The 22,387-nt window shown below is 51.6% G+C and overlaps 1 protein-coding gene across 1 annotated transcript in view; it reads left to right on the top strand.

Moving 5' to 3' along the window:
- Positions 1-443: 443 nt before the first annotated feature.
- Positions 444-22,387, top strand: part of NODAL (nodal growth differentiation factor) — a 132,546-nt gene continuing 110,602 nt past the window's right edge. Inside the window, exon 1 of the mRNA XM_075351678.1 lies at positions 444-556. Within this exon, the coding sequence (XP_075207793.1) occupies positions 444-556 (113 nt within the window). The remainder of the gene's footprint in view (positions 557-22,387) is intronic.

Consider the following 22,387-nt stretch of genomic DNA (forward strand, 5'->3'; position numbering starts at 1 on the left):
GCCCGGTCCCACCGGGTACTGTGCGCCTGAAGAAACTGTGTGAAAAGACTGTGTTTTACTGTTTGAAAACAACCGCCATCGAAACTGCTGAGCACGGGAAGAAGAGGGGCGTGCTTGAAGAAAGAGCGCAAAAATAGGCCCCGCCCCCTTGTCTTGCAAAAGAGCGCGAAGTTGAGCCCGCCTCTGCTATGAAAAGCGGAGGATGCAAAATGGCGTAACAAGGAGCTGAACGGCTGGCAAAGTGATTCTAAATGCCAGACCAGAAGACCGCAAGAATGTACTGGATCGTAGGCGGAGTGATGCCGGCCGTGGGCTGGGTGCCAGTCTGGCGCCAGGCGCTGGTGCAGCCCCCGGCCCCGCCTTCAGCAGGGGAAAGGGTGCAGTCAAGTGGCGTGGTCGAGCACTCGAACAGTGTAGAAGTGAGCAGTAACCAGGCCAGAAGCATGGCGGAAAAACTGCAGCCAGGCACCCCAGGGACGAAGAAATTGGACCCCGAGCTGAACTTCCTCCGGGAAGAAGTGGAGCTCCTCACCCGGAGGTTGAGCTCCTTGCAAGCGTAGGTGGAGCGGCGGATGGAGGATGGAGATGGAAGGGCAAGTGCGAGGGAGAACCGGGCGGCACCCGAGGTCGTGGGCCACAGGGAGCAGGCTGCCGTGCTATACCCGGGTAAGCAGTATGCCGCCCCTACCTGTCCAAGCCCAGGGCACTATGAAGCGCCATCGCCCAGCCCCCCTGCAGGCCTGCAGGGGGTCCCCGCCGACCACACCGAGGCAAGGGAGAGCCCCGCAGACCCCGGCAGTGAGGATGACCCCCCAGGCAGCGCGGGCCCCGAGCATCTAGTGGGCCCCTGGCCGAGCCCTCCCACCGGCTTACTTGGTGCGTCCTCGCCAGGGGTGAACTGGGACGCCGCACCAGTCCAAGATAGGGGACTGCCTCTGCCGATACTCCCCGCCGCGACCCAGCTAGCTGCCCACCTGGCCTGCATGCAGCAGCTGGAGCAGTTCCAGCGTGAAAGAGAATGCCGGGAGGAAAAACGAAGGGCAGTGGAGGCATCTAAATTGGCCTCCAAGGCCCGCATTCGGAAATCCCGCAAAGGGTCCCAGGGCCCAGTTAGGAGGGGCCAAGTCATAGACTTCAGACTGGCAGAGGGCTGGGGCTTCCACCAGGGTCACGGAGTCGGGTCCCGCCACCACTGACTACCCCCGAACTAGACCGGCCCGATACCGGGTGTCCCAAAGCCCTGGGGTGGGCGAGTCACATCCTCTTGGGGATGCAGGACCTACCCCCTGGGACCTGGAGTACCAGTGCCGATACCACCAAAGCACAACCAAAATCCTAGTTCTCCACTCCATACCAGGTATAGAAGGTTAACCATGAAAGCGGATGGTCGCCTAGAGGTAAGAATGAGTCCCGGGATTAGCCAGGCTGGTGGGAGGGGACAGGGAGTCGGTGGCACACAGTGAGGTGTGCTGACGTGCCTGAGCTGGGTCAGTGCAACAGTGACCCGGGGGCATGGGAGAGAGGTCGCAAGGGAAGATACGGACAGATACCGCTGAGACCTGAGCACGCACGGGGCACAGGGCCCTAGATCAGGCGCCAGTTTTACACTGCTTGATAATCACCATGACACCTTCATGGACTTCACCGAACCAAATAATTAGCAGTAAACTAGGATCGGGGTTTGGACACTTACCTCCTCACAGGGTCCGCACTGCCCGCCGTACGGAGAAGGAGACTGTAACCCTAAAAGGGACAGTCAGGCCCCAAACGCTCCACGCTACGGGGACCCAACCAACAGAGAGTGCCAGGGACAGAGCAACCTGGGTCACTACATTGGCACTGATACTCCATGGCACCTGAACCAGTAATCCAAGGGCCTGAGTGAGTAGAGACTGTTCAAGACAACCTGGTGTGGTCTCCGTTTTTGCCCCTCACATCTCCCAGGCACGGCCCTACCTGTGGAGGGCCTAACATCATTGCTGCTACCACCACCTCTGGGAGTACCCACATTCAGCAGCGGCAGTTCTACACCTTTAACCGCAACCTGCAGGTGGCGTCACGTATACTAACTTTCACCCCTACTGTAAATACCCCCTTTTTACAAAAGAAGACCCAGGGTACGTGATCGGGCAAAGGCCACCAGAGTGACATTCCCATTTGCAACCGCCCGAGACCGAGTACCCCCTTCCCTGGGCGCGACATCTGCAATTCTGTGCCCCAACTTGTCTGATTGTATCCAACATTCAGAATCAACAGACAGAACCTGCAATCACCTTATCACCTCCAAAGCTTCTGCCACCCCCCAACCCACTGTCTACTTCCCCATTACTCTGTAGACTGTAAGGCGGGCTTTGCACGCTGCGACATCGGTAACAATGTGTTACTGACGCTGCAGCGACAGTCCCCGCCCCCGTCGCAGGTGCGATTTCTTGTGATTGCTGCCGTAGCGAACATTATCGCTACGGCAGCTTCACATGCACTCACCTGCCATGCGACATCGCTCTATCCGGCGACTCGCCTCCTTCCTAAGGGGGCGGGTCGTGCGACGTCACAGCGACGTCACACGGCAGGCGGCCAATAGAAGCTGAGGGGCGGAGATGAGCGGGACGTAAACATCCCGCCCACCTCCGTCCTTCCGCATTGCAGCCGGGATGCAGGTAAGGTGATGTTCCTCGCTCCTGCGGCTTCTCACACAGCGATGTGTGCTGCCTGCTGGAACGAGGAACAACATCGTACCATCGCGGCTGCCAAAATTATGGAAATGTCGGACCCTACACCGATCATACGATAACGATGCTTTTGCGCTCGTTAATCGTATGTAAAAGAAATTGCACACTACAATATCAACAACGACGCCGGATGTGCGTCACTTTCGATTGACCCCAACGAGATTGCAGTAGCAATGTCGTAGTGGGCAAAGCCAGCCTAAGACCAGGAGGGCCGGGTCCTATTCCTCCCTGTTCCAATATTTCAATGTTATTTATATTAGTGATTTGTATGTTACCTCTTTTCATTTTTACAGCACTATGAAGTCAATTGTGCTCTAAAAATAAATAATAATAACCAGAAACATTTTAGCAAATGTGCAATATGAAGCCTCAGATTGAAATCTGTAACAGCCCCCACCTCACCCCAAATGATGATGATAAAGGCAACAGTGCCCTTTGAAATACTGTTGTCTTCTTAGGTGCACGGGGGCATTTGTAACCCTCATAGACACAAGAGTTTTGGTTTGATTGCTTCCTTGTCACCACCTATAGCAAAACCATAACCTCACACCATAAAAACATGTATTGTAAACAATTCTGCTTGTTTCAAAATTGCTGTACACAGACAGATAAAAAGCAGAAACAAGGGTGAATGTCTAGAGGAGAGCAGGCTTAGCTCTGAGTCATGTTACCACATCCTAATCTTTGCACCTGGATGGATTCACTTCCACCGCTCTAGATCCAGACCTGCAGCCAAGAATTAGACGGGAACACAAAGGCGCAGCTGGGAGGACGGCAGGGATTGTAAATATTGTAATCTCTTGAAGCAAACTTTATTTTTTTAATTTTTTAGAAAATATAATTTATTACAATAGATAAACCCCAGGCACAAACAATTGTTATTGTCGCTATAAGCCTGGGGTCACATGAGGACACAGCGTCCGATGATTCTTTCATGCGGGAAAATCGGATGCAAAATGGTAACCACACTCTGCTCAGACTGTGCTGCGAGCGTGATCCGAGTGTCAATCACTGGGCTACGATTCTCTCACATGCGAGAATCGTAGCCCAGGTGCAGAGAAGATGGAGAGACTAATCTCTTCATCTTCTCCATTGCTTGTCTCTGCGTATTTCGGGCTGCACTCGGATGCTGTCCAATGTTTCACACATACCCATAAACTTCTTTGGCTTTGTATGATCCAATATCTAAGCCGCAGCATGCTGAGATTGTTGACATGAGAAAAAAAACGCAGATCTGCCCTGCCCCATAGTAGAACATTGGTCCTAGAACTATCCTATTAAACATTGGATAGCAATCGGCCGTGTTATACCTTCATATGAATGAGCCCTTAGAAAGGAGCTATTTCGATTGGACAAGTCCTCTTCTCAAAGGCAAGTATCCGTAAAGGGATTGTCAGATGGTAAGAACTAATCTTAATTAATTATTAGACCACGCAAACTTAAGCATTAGTCCAGGGGTCGAGAACCTCCGGCCCGCAGGCCATTTGCGGCCTGTGATGACCTTTTCTGCGGCTTCTGTTCAGATTCCAGGGACCGCAATGCAACCGCATCTTGCTAGCTGTTAGCCCTTTGAACCCTGTGAGGATTACGTTCTCACACTGGCCAATGCCAGCTTGAGGACGTACTTTGTGGGCGGAGTTAGCGTGCAATATGTCCTCATCCCGCAGAAGAGGAGTGCTTTCCCCAGCATCTCCCATATTTGTTTGTGCTCCCATGCCTGTCTGACCCCCTCCAGCGTCCCCAAGCCTGTGTGTGCCCCTACAGCATCCCCACGGCTGCCTGTGTCCCTCCAGCCTCCACATGGGTGCTTGTGCCCCTGCAGCATCTACACGGCTGCCTGTGCCCCTCTGGCTCCCCACGGGTGCCTGTGCACCTCCAGCCTCTCTACTGCTGCCGGTGCCCCTGCAGCATCCCCAGGACTGCCTGGATGGATTCACTTCCACCGCTCTAGATCCAGACCTGCAGCCAAGAATTAGACGGGAACACAAAGGCGCAGCTGGGAGGACGGCAGGGATTGTAAATATTGTAATCTCTTGAAGCAAACTTTATTTTTTTAATTTTTTAGAAAATATAATTTATTACAATAGATAAACCCCAGGCACAAACAATTGTTATTGTCGCTATAAGCCTGGGGTCACATGAGGACACAGCGTCCGATGATTCTTTCATGCGGGAAAATCGGATGCAAAATGGTAACCACACTCTGCTCAGACTGTGCTGCGAGCGTGATCCGAGTGTCAATCACTGGGCTACGATTCTCTCACATGCGAGAATCGTAGCCCAGGTGCAGAGAAGATGGAGAGACTAATCTCTTCATCTTCTCCATTGCTTGTCTCTGCGTATTTCGGGCTGCACTCGGATGCTGTCCAATGTTTCACACATACCCATAAACTTCTTTGGCTTTGTATGATCCAATATCTAAGCCGCAGCATGCTGAGATTGTTGACATGAGAAAAAAAACGCAGATCTGCCCTGCCCCATAGTAGAACATTGGTCCTAGAACTATCCTATTAAACATTGGATAGCAATCGGCCGTGTTATACCTTCATATGAATGAGCCCTTAGAAAGGAGCTATTTCGATTGGACAAGTCCTCTTCTCAAAGGCAAGTATCCGTAAAGGGATTGTCAGATGGTAAGAACTAATCTTAATTAATTATTAGACCACGCAAACTTAAGCATTAGTCCAGGGGTCGAGAACCTCCGGCCCGCAGGCCATTTGCGGCCTGTGATGACCTTTTCTGCGGCTTCTGTTCAGATTCCAGGGACCGCAATGCAACCGCATCTTGCTAGCTGTTAGCCCTTTGAACCCTGTGAGGATTACGTTCTCACACTGGCCAATGCCAGCTTGAGGACGTACTTTGTGGGCGGAGTTAGCGTGCAATATGTCCTCATCCCGCAGAAGAGGAGTGCTTTCCCCAGCATCTCCCATATTTGTTTGTGCTCCCATGCCTGTCTGACCCCCTCCAGCGTCCCCAAGCCTGTGTGTGCCCCTACAGCATCCCCACGGCTGCCTGTGTCCCTCCAGCCTCCACATGGGTGCTTGTGCCCCTGCAGCATCTACACGGCTGCCTGTGCCCCTCTGGCTCCCCACGGGTGCCTGTGCACCTCCAGCCTCTCTACTGCTGCCGGTGCCCCTGCAGCATCCCCAGGACTGCCTGTGCCTCTCTGGCATACCCAGGGCTGCATGTGCCCCTCCGGCATCCCCAGAGCTGTCTGTGCTCCTCCAGCCTCCCCAGGGCTGCCTGTGCTCCTGTGGCCTTCTCAGGGCTGCCTGTGCTCCTGCGGCCTACCCAGGGCTGCATGTGCCTCTGCGGCCTCCTCAGAGCTGTCTGTGCCCCTGCAGGCTCCCCAGGGCTACTTTTGCCCCTCCAGGCTCCCCAGGGCTGCCTGTGCCCCTCCAGACTCCCCAGGGCTGCCTGTACCCCTCCAGCCTCCCCAGGGTTGCCTGTGCCCCTTCATCCTTCCCAGGGCTGCATGTGCGCTTCTGATATATCTGTACCCCCTCATATGTCTGTACCTCAAGCGGTGTCTATACCTCCAGTGATGTCTCTACCCCCAGTGAAGTCTCTACCCCCAGTGATGTCTGTACCCACAGCAATGTCTGTACATTCCTCCCAGTCCTCCCCAGTGATGTATTTTTCCCCAAGCCCTCCCCAGTGATGTATAGTCTTCCCAGCCCTCCCCAGTGATGTATATTCCTCCCAGCCTTCCTCAGTGATGTACGGTATAGTCCTCTCAGCCCTCCCCGGTGATTTATATTCCTCTCAGCCCTCCCCAGTGATGTATAGTCCTCCCAGCCCTCCCCAGTGATATATAGTTCTTGCAGCCCTCCCTTGTGATGTATATTCCTTGCAGCCCTCCCCTGTGATGTATATTCCTTTCAGCCCTCCCCAGTGATGTATATTCCTTGCAGCCCTCCCCAGTGATGTATATTCCTTGCAGGCTTTCCCCAGTGATGTATATTCCTTGCAGCCCTCCCCAGTGATGTATATGCCCCCAGCATCTCCTGTGATGTTTATGCCCCCAATGTCTCCTGTGATGTATATTCCCTCAGCATCTCCTTTGTGATATATATACAGCAGTCCCAGCCGACACAAACCTGGAATAGCAGTTGTGAGAAGCAACAAAATCAAAATCGCCTATGATCACAGCTGCACCAAAAACAAGAAGCTCCAGCCACCACAGTGAGTTAATTGTTTGACCAATATAGTAGGGTAATTTTCAAGTTCATAATTTTGTGTGGCCTCTGAATGATGGTAGAAATTTCCAAATGGCCCTCGGCAGAAAAAAGGTTCCCTACCCCTGCATTAGACTAGTGTGATGCCCTGGACTAGCCAGGTAGTCAAAGATAGCACCCCGTACAACACCAGTCCCACATAAGGTAACACCAGCCAAACCACATAAACCCTAGTCACCTCCCTCAGAGCTTAATGGACACACCAGGGGGCGGAGCCAGGCAGTTTGCCACGTCCACCGAGGAGTTCAGAGGGCCTGAGGCAGGAAGTTCAAGTTCAGAAGAGTTCAAGTTGAGTCTGAGGAGTGTCAGTGGAGTGAGGAGTGGAGGAGACTGACAGGTGTGAGGGTCGTATCCCGCACACCTTGGCTAGGAGGCAGACGTGGCCTAGCCTGCAGGAGCCGGGAAGACGACTCGGTGGAACCGTAGTGGACTGGGACAGGGTAGTGGCCCGCCGGTACCGACCCGGAGAACTGACTGGAAACCGGAGCACACAGGGGGCTACTCAGACCCTGAAACGAGGTCCAGAATCGACTGGACTGAGTTAATTGACTGATTGCGGTCTGGACTTAAGGTCCTTTCCCACCCAAGTCCCGACTGAAGACAACAGCCCACCGAGGGGGATAGAAAGCCACCGCACAGGCAGAGAGATCCCACGGGCCAGCGTCTGCGGGCAAATGGGCTCTCCTGACATACACACAGCCGGGGAGCGGACTCCCGTCGCTGAAGCGCAGGCAGTCTACACATACACTACACGGTGCAGGAGAAAGGCAAAGACCACCGAACCGGGTGGGGGACCAGACGCAGCCGGCTGTGGGCACCGACCACCATTAACTTGGTACCAGAGACTTGTGTGTGTCAATAACAGTGAGTACAACAGTGCCATCCGGCCGCGCACTGCCCTGCACCGCCCAGCTACTCTCCCCAACAGGTCCCGGGGCCATCATCCCTGTCCACTGAGCGGTTAACATCTTGCTGCATAACCATCTGCCCCGGGTGCCCCGTAACTGCAGCGGTGGTGTCTACACCTTCACCACATCCAGTGGGTGGCGTCATAAACTCAAACACGGCTCCGGCCGTACACCTACCTACCACCCCCCTACGTAGCGCCAGCATCCTTTCAGAGCGAATTGACCCCGGGTCCGGAGGCGCTCGAGACACCCACCAACGAGCCCGGATCCGAGCGGCTCGGCTGCAGCCGAGCGCGGGGCGGTACACTAACATCGTCCCAACCCGCCGATATCAGTGGGTCTATCGACAGTTCTAATGTGTATGGTGGTCCTGGTGGCCCCAGACAGATGATTTGTCAGGGAAGTTAGGAATCCAGCATGTCTGATTTCAGATTGCCGATCCTTTTGTTCTCCCTGAGATAAGCTGTCACCAGAGATATCTGCAAAATTCCAGCAAAGTGGATGGGATATTTAGAAATTTCATTTCCCCTGTGCTTTTCTTACACAGCATAAACTGATCTGTGGTGCGTTTTGAAAATTTGCAACATGAGTTTTTCTTGTGAGTACACTGAGTTTTATTTGAAAATTTTTCCCAGATTTTTTTAAGAGTTTACACTATGGAACCGCACTTAAAACATATCTAATCCACGCATGACAGTATCAATAAAATTTTGTCTAAGGGTACCTTCACACTTAGCGATGCAGCAGCGATCCGACCAGCGATCTGACCTGGTCAGGATCGCTGCTGCATCGCTACATGGTCGCTGGTGAGCTGTCAAACAGGCAGATCTCACCAGGGACCAGTGAACAGCCCCCAGCCAGCAGCGACGTGCAAGAGACGCTGCGCTTGCACGGAGCCGCCGTCTGGAAGCTGCGGAGACTGGTAACTAAGGTAAACATCGGGTATGGTTACCCGATGTTTACATTAGTTACCAGTGTGAGCAGGGAGCAGGGAGCCGCGCACACTGAGCGCTGGCTCCTTGCTCTCCTAGCTACAGTACACATCGGGTTAATTAACCCGATGTGTAATGCAGCTACATGTGCAGAGAGCAGGGAGCCGCGCACACTGCTTAGCGCTGGCTCCTTGCTCTCCTAGCTGCTGTACACATCGTGTTAATTAACCCGATGTGTACAGCAGCTACATGTGCAGAGAGCCGGAGCCGGCAGCACAGGCAGCGTGAGAGCTGCAGAGGCTGGTAACTAAGGTAAATATCGGGTAACCACCTTGGTTACCCGATGTTTATCTTGGATACAGCTTACCTCAGCTGTCAGACGCCGGCTCCTGCTCCCTGCTTGCTTCATTTGTCGCTCTCTTGCTGTCACACACAGCGATCTGTGTGTCACAGCAGGAGAGCGGCTTTGAAGAAAACGAACCAGGGCTGTGTGTAACGAGCAGCGATCTCGCAGCAGGGGCCAGATCGCTGCTCAGTGTCACACACAGCGAGATCGCTAATGAGGTCACTGCTGCGTCACAAAAAGCGTGACTCAGCAGCGATCTCGGCAGCGATCTCGCTGTGTGTGAAGCACCCCTAAGCCAAATACCAGAAAGTATCAAAAACAAAGCAGCTCTATTTCAAACATACATTAAAAGAGACTAAAACCATAGCGTTCAAAATGGGATAGAAGAGAGAGAGCAGCAGCGCTCAATTCCTCCAGACGTAAGTGATTTGTCTGTTTTAGTAAATGCTTGCATTCTTCATAGAACACCATTTCTGGTGCATGTCATGATGTGCCATGTTGTGTCATTACTCTGTAATTCCTCCTGAAAATGTTTGAATAATTGTATATTCATATTCTAAAATAAATTTCCAGGAGAAGTTACTGGGAAATTGCTGTCCTCCGTAGCCAACATTTTATTGTAGCAATGTTTCTAAACTGTAAATATATTATTTTATATCAACAGCTCCTATGAAGATCTATGCTTTCCCTCTGTATGTAACAAACTGCATAGACTCATCCAGAAGATATGCTCCCTCTTATCTGTTCTCTGGGGCTATTTGTCCACCATCTGGACTATCCTACGTTGCAACCTTTCATCAACTTTTTTCTCTGCCGTCCACATCCAGGGAGATTAGCCTTGGGTTGTAAATTTCTTGATTATGTTGAGCACCATGGACAAAGGAACATCAGGATCTCTGGAGAGGGATTTGTACCTTGAGATTGTTGAAATTTCTCAACAATTTTGGTTCTCAAGTCCTCCGACAGTTCTCTTCTCCATGCTTAGTATGGCACACAGAAACACCTTCTGCAAAGATTGAGTCAACTTCTCTCATTTTTATCTGGTTTAGGTGTGATTTTCATATTGCCCTCACCTGTTACTTATTACAGGTGAGTTTGAACAAGCATGAAACAAAGTTGTTTACGCACAATTTTGGAAAGGTGCCAACAATTTTTAAGGCTTTGTGTGAAATTATGTACAATGTGCCTCTTTTTTTGTTGTTGTAACAATATACACAAAGGAAACAAACATGTGTAACAAAATATGGAATTGAAATAATTTTTTGGGAGAAATACTTGATTTTCTTGAACAATTTCAAGGGTGCCAATACTTTCGGCCATGACTGTATAATATTTCGTCTGGCAAAATGCCGATCTCCATAATGGAAACTTGATGCACCCATTTTAGTCAATGTGATTCATCTAGGTCCACTAGTATCTAGCATGTAGGAAGTCTGACACTTAAGTTTTTTTGTATTTATGCGCCTATATTAGAACAGAAATAAAAACACAGATGTGAATGGAAGCTAACATACTAAAGGTATGGAATATATGGAAAGATTTAAGACCATGTTATTGTAAAGACACATAGATTTGCACAGGAACTGTATAAAGAAAAAAAGAAAGAATGTATTAATCAAGACGAATTGCAAAGTTGTTTGAAGATTAATGCAAGAAAGAAAATTAGAAAAATACTTGCTATAGTGTACAGTATATATTTTTTAAATGTCAGCAATATATATGAAATATATAGTGTTGTTATGTACAGTTTTCTCAATTTGTGTATGGTGCAACTGCATATCTACAGTGCTCAGCATAAATGAGTACACCCCAACTGATTTGTCAGAAAATCTTTAGTTTCCTCCCATAATCAATATTTTCTAAGGGATTCCATACTCCCACAAATGTGGGCTATTGATCACAAATAATATTTGTTATTTTGCACACCCAAATAAGTAGTTTTCCTCATATTCATTCAAGACAATTGTTGCAAAAATGAGCACACCACTATTAAAGTGTTAGGAGCAAAGTTCAGACTACAAAATTGTAATGAACAAAAACTCAACCACAGGTAAGACTAGTCATTCATTAAATAGGTATCCAGCAGACAGCTGACTGTAAAAGGGCATTACTTAAAGAAAATCCCTTCCAATTTCATGCAGTCAACAATGGCACCACATGAAAGAGAAATGTCACAAGCGCAGAGTAAAAAAATAATTTCTTTAAAGGCTATAAAAAAATTCAGCAATGTAACAAAGATGGAATTGCAACAGTATTACATAGTCATCCAGGCCGACCATAGAATATAACAATTAAACAAGAGCATCTTCTGATGATGATGGTAAAACAAAATCGACAGGTAAGTTCACTGCAGTTAGCTAAAGAAGTAGATTGCCAAACCGAGATGAGTGTTTACTGTGAGACAATATGGCGTACACTGCAGAGGAATAATCAGGAACCAAAGAAAGTGGAACTTTTCTGCGCTGCTGTAAAAAGTCCACATACAAATTGGCAGGGCCAATGTGAAATATGAGGACTAATGGAACTCTATACTCTGGAGCTGGAATGCCCAAGCTGTGGCTTGCAGGATTATGTTGTATGGCTCGCTGCTGGCTAACAACTTTGTGCCTTAGCACTAGGTCTAGCCAATAGCTAATGAAGAGCAGGGCTCGAGATGGTGATTTATGTGAATAACCCCACATATATGAGCAGATGTGGACGCACATACTTGCGGTTAGAGAGATGAATGAAGTAAGCTAAGCTGGGCAGAAGATTGAGGGGGTGCTTGAAGCTGGATGCGATAATATGTTGGGAGTGCTTGATACATCAATACTGAATGTTTGTAAAATGGGAACCCCTTCATGCAAGTATACTGCCGCGGTGTCATTTCTGTGGGGAAGCTTTGGCTGTCTTTATACCAATAATTGGGGCCCTTGATGTCACTACCGAGGGAGAAGCAGTAGTTGAATTCAGGAGGCTCTGAATTTGACTCGCAACCCTCTAGCTGAGCTGAAAGTGGCTATTGAGGTAAGAAAGGTTGGAGACCACTGTTTTGGAGTGATTAGACGAAGATCAATGTCTTTGGAACAGATGGCTTCCAAACTGTATGGTGTCACAAGAGCGAGGAGTACAAAGAAAAATGCACAGTGGCTACTTCAAAACATGGTGCTAGCAGTGTCCTTATCCAATGGAGAGGGAATAACTTCCAATTTGAAAATACACCTTTAAGGTAGAAAAAGGTCCCTAGCTTCTGTCATGGGTCTAGGCACCCAGCCTTTGATCTGGGAACCAATCCTGAGTACTCACATTGTAGATACAAAGGTTGCATGCAGAACCTGCACATCATCCAGCCATGTCATATACCCTATTTTTTTATTTTTTTTATTGAACTCCTTGTGAGTCACTGAAGAATGAAACCAGTAGGCTGCATATAGGAAAAAATCACAGGTTATTTGCAAATTTTCAAATTTACTGTTTATCACAATTTTTTACCATTCGTGAGATATTTACACTTTTTTCTTTTGTTAGAGCTCTTGGTCTTGGAGACCGACCATCGCTACAAAACTGTAGAGCAAAACAGAACATGTGCAGTGCTTACAAGCTCTTTTCCCTGTAAGCACCATTTGCAGTTCCTTATAATCCTGGCTAGCTTCAGTGCAGTGCTTACAAACTAAATAACGACTGTGGTCGGTCCCCAAGGACATGAGCTGTAAACAAAAGAAAACCATTAATATATCAACGATGGCTGCAAATTTTAATAAACAGTAAATTGCGAAATTGCTTGTCTGACAATATCCCTTTATGAATATAGGAATTATATAGGTATTATACAGTTCTACTAAAAGTCAAAAGCGAGCTTTACACGCTACGATGTCATTAATGATTTATTGTCGGGGTCACGTTGTTTGTGATGCACATCCGGCGTCATTAACGATATCGCAGTGTTTAAAGGGTGCTTTACACGGTGCGACATCGCTAGCGATCTCGTTAGCGATGTGACGCGCCAGATCGCAAATGTGATCTGCCGAGATCGCACATGTGACATGCGCTAGAAAAACAACCTATGTGCGATCTCGGCAGATCGCATCTGCGATCTGGCGTGTCACATCACTAACGAGGTCGTTGGCGATGTTGCAGCGTGTAAAGCACCCTTAACACTTATGTGCGACCTTAAACGATTGCAGAAGCGGCCAAAATCGTTTGCCGCGGAGAGGTCATCCTGAAACAAAAAATCGTTTTGTTCTCATTAGCGATGTTGTTCCCCGTTCCTGCGGCAGCACACATCACTATGTGTGACACCGCAGGAACGAGGAACCTCTACTTACCTGCATCTCGCCGGCAATGAGGAAGGAAGGAGGTGGGCGGGATGTTACGTCCCGCTCATCTCCGCCCCTCCGCTTCTATTGGGCGGCCGCTTAGTGACGTCGCTGTGACGCTGAACGAACCGCCCCCTTAGAAAGGAGGCGGTTCACCGGCCACAGCAATGTCGCTAGGCAGGTAAGTAGTGTGACTGTTCCTAGCGATGTTGTGTGCCACGGGGAGCAATTTGCCCGTGTCGCACAACTGATGGGGGCAGGTACGCACGCGAGTGTGACGCCCTGGGCAAGCCAGGGGTCACAGGTCATGACACCACCACACCCTACACCCCGGATAGGTACACCAAAGCTACACGAAAAATCCTTGTTGCCTTCCTCCAGAGGCTGATGTCCACACCAGGGGGTGGGCCAGGCGGTTGGCTCCGCCCAACCGAGGAGTTCACAGCCCTGGAGGCGGGAAAACCAGACAGTTCAGTTTAGGGAGAGTGACAGTTAAGAGTGAAGTGGTAGAGGAGAAAGAGAGAATAGTAAAGGTGGAAGAGAAAGTGACAGTTGAGGAAGCCTGAAGTTGGTCCGGGTGTGTGCCCCGGACTGAGAACAGCAAGGTTAGCAGACGGCGGTGACCGTCTGCAGGAGAGGCTGCTTGGAGGTTGCCGAAAGGACCGTGGACTGGTGGTGGCCCGGCGGTACCGGAGCGGTATACGAAGAGAAGCCAGCACCATTGGCAGGGGCCTTTCGGATCCCGGCAAGGCTAGGAGTCACCGTGAATTTGCCAAATCCGTCAGTGAAGGGGACCTCCTGGGTCTCCCAACAACTAAGTCCCGATTGAAGGCAACAGTCCAACCGTTAGAGAGAGACACCGCCACCGCCAAGGCACCAGTTTCTCAGGGCCAGCGCCTGCGGGCAAAGAGGGGCTCCTCCGGCACATATCCAAGCCGGGGAGCGGGTTACCGGTGGGAACCCATCGCTACCAACATAGACTTAGGTGCAGGAAAAGGGACCGTCACCATCAACTACTGGGGAAAAGCAACAGCAGCCGTCCGTGGGAACCATCTTTCCAGCTGTGTGTTTTTACCGAGAACTGTGTCCCCGTCTCAGGCTGAGTGAGTACCACAGTGCCGTGAGGCACAGCGCTGCCCCCGCGTCCCTGCACCCCACCAAGCCCTGCACCGGCCCCGCCATCCCTCATCCCCCAACTCATCACTGGGCCCCGGGACGACCACCCCCTACCCACGGAGGGGAGAACCAACAACTTTGCTGCTCCCTGTCACCGCTCCCGGGATCCCCATACAGAGCAGCGGTGGTGTCCATACAATCACCACAACCGTGGGTGGTGTCACGGACAATAAACAATCCCAAAAACCAATCCCCTTTCATTCACGGGCGAGGAGCGCCGCTCGAGTCCCCGGGATCCGGCCCATCGCTCGAGCCACCGAGCAGCAGCAGGCCGCAGCAGCGGCAGCCGGACCCGAGCAGTGGGAGAGCGCAGCGTCCCCTCCTCCGCCCGCGACAACTTGGCGTCACGAACAGGATCTTACCGCTCTGCCGTTGGGTAGAGGTGCGCCTTGTGACCGCCGGAGGTGTCCGGCCGGAAAATTTCAGAAGCCGCCATCTTTGGCGCAAAGAGTTCCCGCTCGAGTGTCTTCTCGAGTAGCGGAGGCGCGAAGGCCAAAACCCCCGCCCCGATAGAGGAGGGGCCGGAAAGAGGCTAAGGGGGACACGGATGGAGGAATGGCGGTGTCCTCGAATTGGAGCGCGGGAATACCCGCTACCGGGGCCTCCAAGCTCTGGGAAAAAAGAGGAGGAGTAGCCTTTGAAGACTGCGGCCCGGGTGAGCTCCCCGCCGGGACCGCTGAGTGGCTGGAGCGGGAATTGGGTCGGTTCTGCTTGAAGGTGAGGGCGCAGAGCCTGCAGCAGTTGATGGATTGGAAGGCGGAGTTGCGCAGAATGGTTGCCATAGTGGGGGCCCATGAGCAAGGGGCCGCTGCGGCCGTGCCGCGTCGCGATCAGTCCACCCAAACCCCAGAACCAGCCCTGATTGAGTGGGAGACGGACATCAGCGCCGCGGCCGGGGGTCCGGAGAGAATGCCGTTGATGGAAGAAGAGGTCCCAAGTGTGCCGCCTCCGCCGCCGTTCCTAGCGGCTGTCAGTGGTTCGGGGTTGAACTGCCAATGGAGGGAGAACCCCATGTACCGTTCGGTCCCTGAGTGGGCCGACCCCCTGCGGGGGTAGCCGCCTCAAGGTCAGCGGAGGCCCGCTGCAGTTGTCCCCGTTGGGACCACAGCTATGTGTGTTTAAAAGTTGAAAGTTTTGCAAAAGATGATAAGCGATTAAACCGAGGATTTACCTGATTACCGTGATTTGGAACCGGCCGTTGCCGGCATTGTTGTCCCCGTGGGGACCATCTACAGTTTATGCATAGGGAACTCTCTATGAACAGGCCCGAGAACTTGCAGGGCAACCACAAACATTAGTGGCATGTAAATAAAAATGTTTTGTTGCAGCAACCGTTACCGCCTCTGGAGAGGCAGGTTGGAGGGAGGGCCCGCAGTGGAGCAGGCTGGGGCCCAGCCACCACAGGAACCGGTGGCTACCCTCTGGAGGAGAAGGACAGATCCCGCTCGGGTAACTGGTTCAGGACTGGGGTCAAGGGGTGCTGCCTGTTTCTTAGGGGCAGCATCAGGGCCAGGTTACTTGGGTGGGAGAGAGCGGCAGCAGCAACCGTTAAAATGTTACCGTAACGTTTAAGAAAAGTGCCTCCCGCTGTGGGATGAAGTTATTATACTTGTCTTGTGTTTGTTTTTATCTTTCCAGAAAAATAAAACCGGTGTTGGACGGGCAGCCCGCGGACGGTCTGCATTTTGCTAAGGGGGAATGTGACGCCCTGGGCAAGCCAGGGGTCACAGGTCATGACACCACCACACCCTACACCCCGGATAGGTACACCAAAGCTACACAAAAATCCTTGTTGCCTTCCTCCAGAGGCTGATGTCCACACCAGGGGGTGGGCCAGGTGGTTGGCTCCGCCCACCGAGGAGTTCACAGCCCTGGAGGCAGGAAAACCAGACAGTTCAGTTTAGGGAGAGTGAGAGTTAAGAGTGAAGTGGTAGAGGAGCAAGAGAGAGGAGTAAAGGTGAAAGAGAAAGTGACAGTTGAGGAAGCCTGAAGTTGGTCCGGGTGTGTGCCCCGGACTGAGAACAGCAAGGTTAGCAGACGGCGGTGACCGTCTGCAGGAGAGGCTGCTTGGAGGTTGCCGAAAGGACCGTGGACGGGTGGTGGCCCGGCGGTACCGGAGCGGTATACGAAGAGAAGCCAGCACCATTGGCAGGGGCCTTTCGGATCCCAGCAAGGCTAGGAGTCGCCATGAATTTGCCAAATCCGTCAGTGAAGGGGACCTCCTGGGTCTCCCAACAACTAAGTCCCGATTGAAGGCAACAGTCCAACCGTTAGAGAGAGACACCGCCACCGCCAAGGCACCAGTTTCTCAGGCCCAGCGCCTGCGGGCAAAGAGGGGCTCCTCCGGCACATATCCAAGCCGGGGAGCGGGTTACCGGTGGGAACCCATCGCTACCAACATAGACTTAGGTGCAAGAAAAGAGACCGTCACCGTCAACTACTGGGGAAAAGCAACAGCAGCCGTCCGTGGGAACCATCTTTCCAGCTGTGTGTTTTACCGAGAACTGTGTCCCCGTCTCAGGCTGAGTGAGTACCACAGTGCCGTGAGGCACAGCGCTGCCCCCGCGTCCCTGCACCCCACCAAGCCCTGCACCGGCCCCGCCATCCCTCATCCCCCAACTCATCACTGGGCCCCGGGACGACCACCCCCAACCCACGGAGGGGAGAACCAACAACTTTGCTGCTCCCTGTCACCGCTCCCGGGATCCCCATACAGAGCAGCGGTGGTGTCCATACAATCACCACAACCGTGGGTGGTGTCACGGACAATAAACAATCCCAAAAACCAATCCCCTTTCATTCACGGGCGAGGAGCGCCGCTCGAGTCCCCGGGATCCGGCCCATCGCTCGAGCCACCGAGCAGCAGCAGGCCGCAGCAGCGGCAGCCGGACCCGAGCAGTGGGAGAGCGCAGCGTCCCCTCCTCCGCCCGCGACAACTTGGCGTCACGAACAGGATCTTACCGCTCTGCCGTTGGGTAGAGGTGCGCCTTGTGACCGCCGGAGGTGTCCGGCCGGAAAATTTCAGAAGCCGCCATCTTTGGCGCAAAGAGTTCCCGCTCGAGCGTCTTCTCGAGTAGCGGAGGCGCGAAGGCCAAAACCCCGCCCCGATAGAGGACGGGCCGGAAAGAGGCTAAGGGGGACACGGATGGAGGAATGGCGGTGTCCTCGAATTGGAGCGCGGGAATACCCGCTACCGGGGGCCTCCAAGCTCTGGGAAAAAAGAGGAGGAGTAGCCTTTGAAGACTGCGGCCCGGGTGAGCTCCCCGCCGGGACCGCTGAGTGGCTGGAGCGGGAATTGGGTCGGTTCTGCTTGAAGGTGAGGGCGCAGAGCCTGCAGCAGTTGATGGATTGGAAGGCGGAGATGCGCAGAATGGTTGCCGTAGTGGGGGCCCATGAGCAAGGGGCCGCTGCGGCCGTGCCGCGTCGCGATCAGTCCACCCAAACCCCAGAACCAGCCCTGATTGAGTGGGAGACGGACATCAGCGCCGCGGCCGGGGGTCCGGAGAGAATGCCGTTGATGGAAGAAGAGGTCCCAAGTGTGCCGCCTCCGCCGCCGTTCCTAGCGGCTGTCAGTGGTTCGGGGTTGAACTGCCGATGGAGGGAGAACCCCATGTACCGTTCGGTCCCTGAGTGGGCTGACCCCCTGCGGGGGTAGCCGCCTCAAGGTCAGCGGAGGCCCGCTGCAGTTGTCCCCGTTGGGACCACAGCTATGTGTGTTTGAAAAGTTGAAAGTTTTGCAAAAGATGATAAGCGATTAAACCGAGGATTTACCTGATTACCGTGATTTGGAACCGGCCGTTGCCGGCATTGTTGTCCCCGTGGGGACCATCTACAGTTTATGCATAGGGAACTCTCTATGAACAGGCCCGAGAACTTGCAGGGCAACCACAAACATTAGTGGCATGTAAATAAAAATGTTTTGTGCAGCAACCGTTACCGCCTCCGGAGAGGCAGGTTGGAGGGAGGGCCCGCAGTGGAGCAGGCTGGGGCCCATCCACCACAGGAACCGGTGGCTACCCTCTGGAGGAGAAGGACAGATCCCGCTCGGGTAACTGGTTCAGGACTGGGGTCAAGGGGTGCTGCCTGTTTCTTAGGGGCAGCATCAGGGCCAGGTTACTTGGGTGGGAGAGAGCGGCAGCAGCAACCGTTAAAATGTTACCGTAACGTTTAAGAAAAGTGCCTCCCGCTGTGGGATGAAGTTATTATACTTGTCTTGTGTTTGTTTTTATCTTTCCAGAAAAATAAAACCGGTATTGGACGGGCAGCCCGCGGACGGTCTGCATTTTGCTAAGGGGAATGTGACGCCCTGGGCAAGCCAGGGGTCACAGGTCATGACACCACCACACCCTACACCCCGGATAGGTACACCAAAGCTACACAAAAATCCTTGTTGCCTTCCTCCAGAGGCTGATGTCCACACCAGGGGGTGGGCCAGGTGGTTGGCTCCGCCCACCGAGGAGTTCACAGCCCTGGAGGCGGGAAAACCAGACAGTTCAGTTTAGGGAGAGTGAGAGTTAAGAGTGAAGTGGTAGAGGAGCAAGAGAGAGGAGTAAAGGTGGAAGAGAAAGTGACAGTTGAGGAAGCCTGAAGTTGGTCCGGGTGTGTTCCCCGGACTAAGAACAGCAAGGTTAGCAGACGGCGGTGACCGGATGCAGGAGAGGCTGCTTGGAGGTTGCCGAAAGGACCGTGGACGGGTGGTGGCCCGGCGGGTACCGGAGCGGTATACGAAGAGAAGCCAGCACCATTGGCAGGGGCCTTTCGGATCCCAGCAAGGCTAGGAGTCGCCATGAATTTGCCAAATTCGTCAGTGAAGGGGACCTCCTGGGTCTCCCAACAACTAAGTCCCGATTGAAGGCAACAGTCCAACCGTTAGAGAGAGACACCGCCACCGCCAAGGCACCAGTTTCTCAGGCCCAGCGCCTGCGGGCAAAGAGGGGCTCCTCCGGCACATATCCAAGCCAGGGAGCGGGTTACCGGTGGGAACCCATCGCTAACAACATAGACTTAGGTGCAAGAAAAGGGACCCTCACCGTCAACTACTGGGGAAAAGCAACAGCAGCCGTCCGTGGGAACCATCTTTCCAGCCGTGTGTTTTTACCGAGAACTGTGTCCCCGTCTCAGGCTGAGTGAGTACCACAGTGCCGTGAGGCACAGCGCTGCCCCCGCGTCCCTGCACCCCACCAAGCCCTGCACCGGCCCCGCCATCCCTCATCCCCCAACTCATCACTGGGCCCCGGGACGACCACCCCCTACCCACGGAGGGGAGAACCAACAACTTTGCTGCTCCCTGTTACCGCTCCCGGGATCCCCATACAGAGCAGCGGTGGTGTCCATACAATCACCACAACCGTGGGTGGTGTCACGGACAATAAACAATCCCAAAAACCAATCCCCTTTCACTCACGGGCGAGGAGCGCCGCTCGAGTCCCCGGGATCCGGCCCATCGCTCGAGCCACCGAGCAGCAGCAGGCCGCAGCAGCAGCGGCAGCCGGACCCGAGCAGTGGGAGAGCACAGCGTCCCCTCCTCCGCCCGCGACACTAGCGATATCAGTAACGATATTGCAGCGTGTAAAGCAGGCCAAAGGAATTTTCCCAAGGTGGAAAAACAAGTTGCACTGATAAAATCTTTCTCCTTTCTAATTGTATTGAGAGATAATATTCTTCAAACAAGCTAAGAAATCATTTCTAAACATGTCTGCGTCTATGATTTGTTATTGGTATATATTAGGCATTCTATTTATTTTACATTTACATGCAAAATATAATAAAGTAATAATAGACCAGCGTCACTCAACTTTTTTTTAGGGGTGGGGAGGAGTGGAGAACAGAATCTAGACATAAAAGAAAGAAAACTTTTGGTTCCTCTTTTTCCTTACCCAAAAATAAAAAAGAGACCTGTGTAAAATGTAACATTAAACTTAGACCGAGCGGTCAGAGTGGGGAATGAATCAGGTCATGTCTTCTAACACTGAGAAATATACACAGGGTGGGACAAAAATGTATACACACTTCAATAATGGTTATTTATGTCCTCTTTAAAAACCCAAATTGAATTATGGTGGCCATATGTCATATTATGATCTAGATCCCCGTTGTACAATCAGGAGAGTCAAAGAAACTGAAAGATCTCTCCATTGTCTTTATCTCCCCTCCTACCCCTTCCTCTAATAACCCTACAATTTATGCCTCCTTTCTTTCACGTTTTTTAAAGCCTATGTTATGTTATGCAAAAAGGATCAATAATATATTTGCCAAGATGCAGAGCAGTGCCTGTGGACACTGTCACTAAAGTTGTTTGTGAAGTAGTTTTGCCAAAATCAGAAGTGTCTGGATGGTAATGGTGACCACTTTGAGTACCTAATGTGATTGCAGAAGTGAAACATGACTTACAGCAACAATTTATTGTCTATATAAATCTAATAATAAAGCTTTTCTACAGATATTTTTCATGTTGGATGGTGTATGGATGGTTTGGATCACCCTGTTTTACAAGCAGGTGCATCTGCACCACTGCCGGACAAAGACTGAAAGGGTCTCTGTGCCCTTTTCAGTCCAAAAACCTCATCAAAATGCACAATCTTACCTGGTTTGGAGGTAGAAGTGCCCCTCTTACCTCTTGGGCTTCTGTGTGACTGCACAGGTTCCACCAATGATATGTCTGCCCCTGATCTGCACATTGTTCCAAACTAGTGGTAGTAGGGATTTCTCTGTTACCAACACATAGTAGAAAAGGCCCCCATTCACTTTAGGTTAAGATATTTGTTGGTTGAAAGACAGTGTAATGAACAATCGTTTAACAAACATATTATACAACATATTGGACTGGATTATCCAGATAACTATTTTAGCGTTGTCCGAAGGGTTGTGGTTTAATGTCGAAATGGCAGAGTTTACCCCTCTGGGTGATACTTTATTGCCCCCGGTAGGGATTATGTTGGGATGTGTGGTGCAGTAAGTGGCATATGTGAGTGGTGCGAACAGAGCCCTTTCACATGGGTGATTGACAGCTCGCTCAGCAGAGGAGGTGTGCAGAACCAGCTGTTAATTAGTGCCGGAACTGTGCTTTCAGCTGCCACTCACAGTATGGTGGACGATGGCTGTAACCGCTCCGTGTACGCCTGTATGACTGAATGCCAACAGCTCCCGGGAGGAATAAAGTTTATTTTCCCCTGTGTGTCGCACTTTCAGTGCAGCGGCTAGGCATCTTTTGAAGGCTAGGGTCACACGGCTGTGGGAAATTAAAAGTAAAGCTACAGTAGAAAAAGGAATTAAATTCATCTAAAAGTGAAAAAATATTACATAGCAAAAAAAGGGCAACAGTATTCACCTGCCCAGGTCAACGACACTAATGCATTAGCGGGATGCAGCAGCTAAGATTGATAAAGGCGGAGGCAGCTCAGGAGCAAAATACTGATGAGAAAACCCCTCACAACCACAAATGCATCGAGGGCGATTGCTAAGTATGTTTTATTAATTTTTATTAAGTATGCAGTCAAGCCCATCCATTTTGGCCATGTAAGCTATGATGTCTGTCCCGGCGGGGTGCACTTATATAGTGCTGGGCAGTCCATTAAATCTAATAGTATGGGTGTCACTAATAGGCTGTAAGGTGTGTATGTGCACCACGCCCTATACAAGCCTTATCCGTGCGAAATCTCAATATGAAGCAATCCCCCCTCTATGCATTGATAGGTTGTGAGTGGTTTTCTCATCAGTATTTTGCCCCTGTGATGCCTCATCCTTATCAATGGGGGCTGCTGTGT

This window comes from Anomaloglossus baeobatrachus, chromosome 5 (genome assembly GCF_048569485.1).
Source record: "Anomaloglossus baeobatrachus isolate aAnoBae1 chromosome 5, aAnoBae1.hap1, whole genome shotgun sequence".
Classification (NCBI taxonomy): domain Eukaryota; kingdom Metazoa; phylum Chordata; class Amphibia; order Anura; family Aromobatidae; genus Anomaloglossus; species Anomaloglossus baeobatrachus.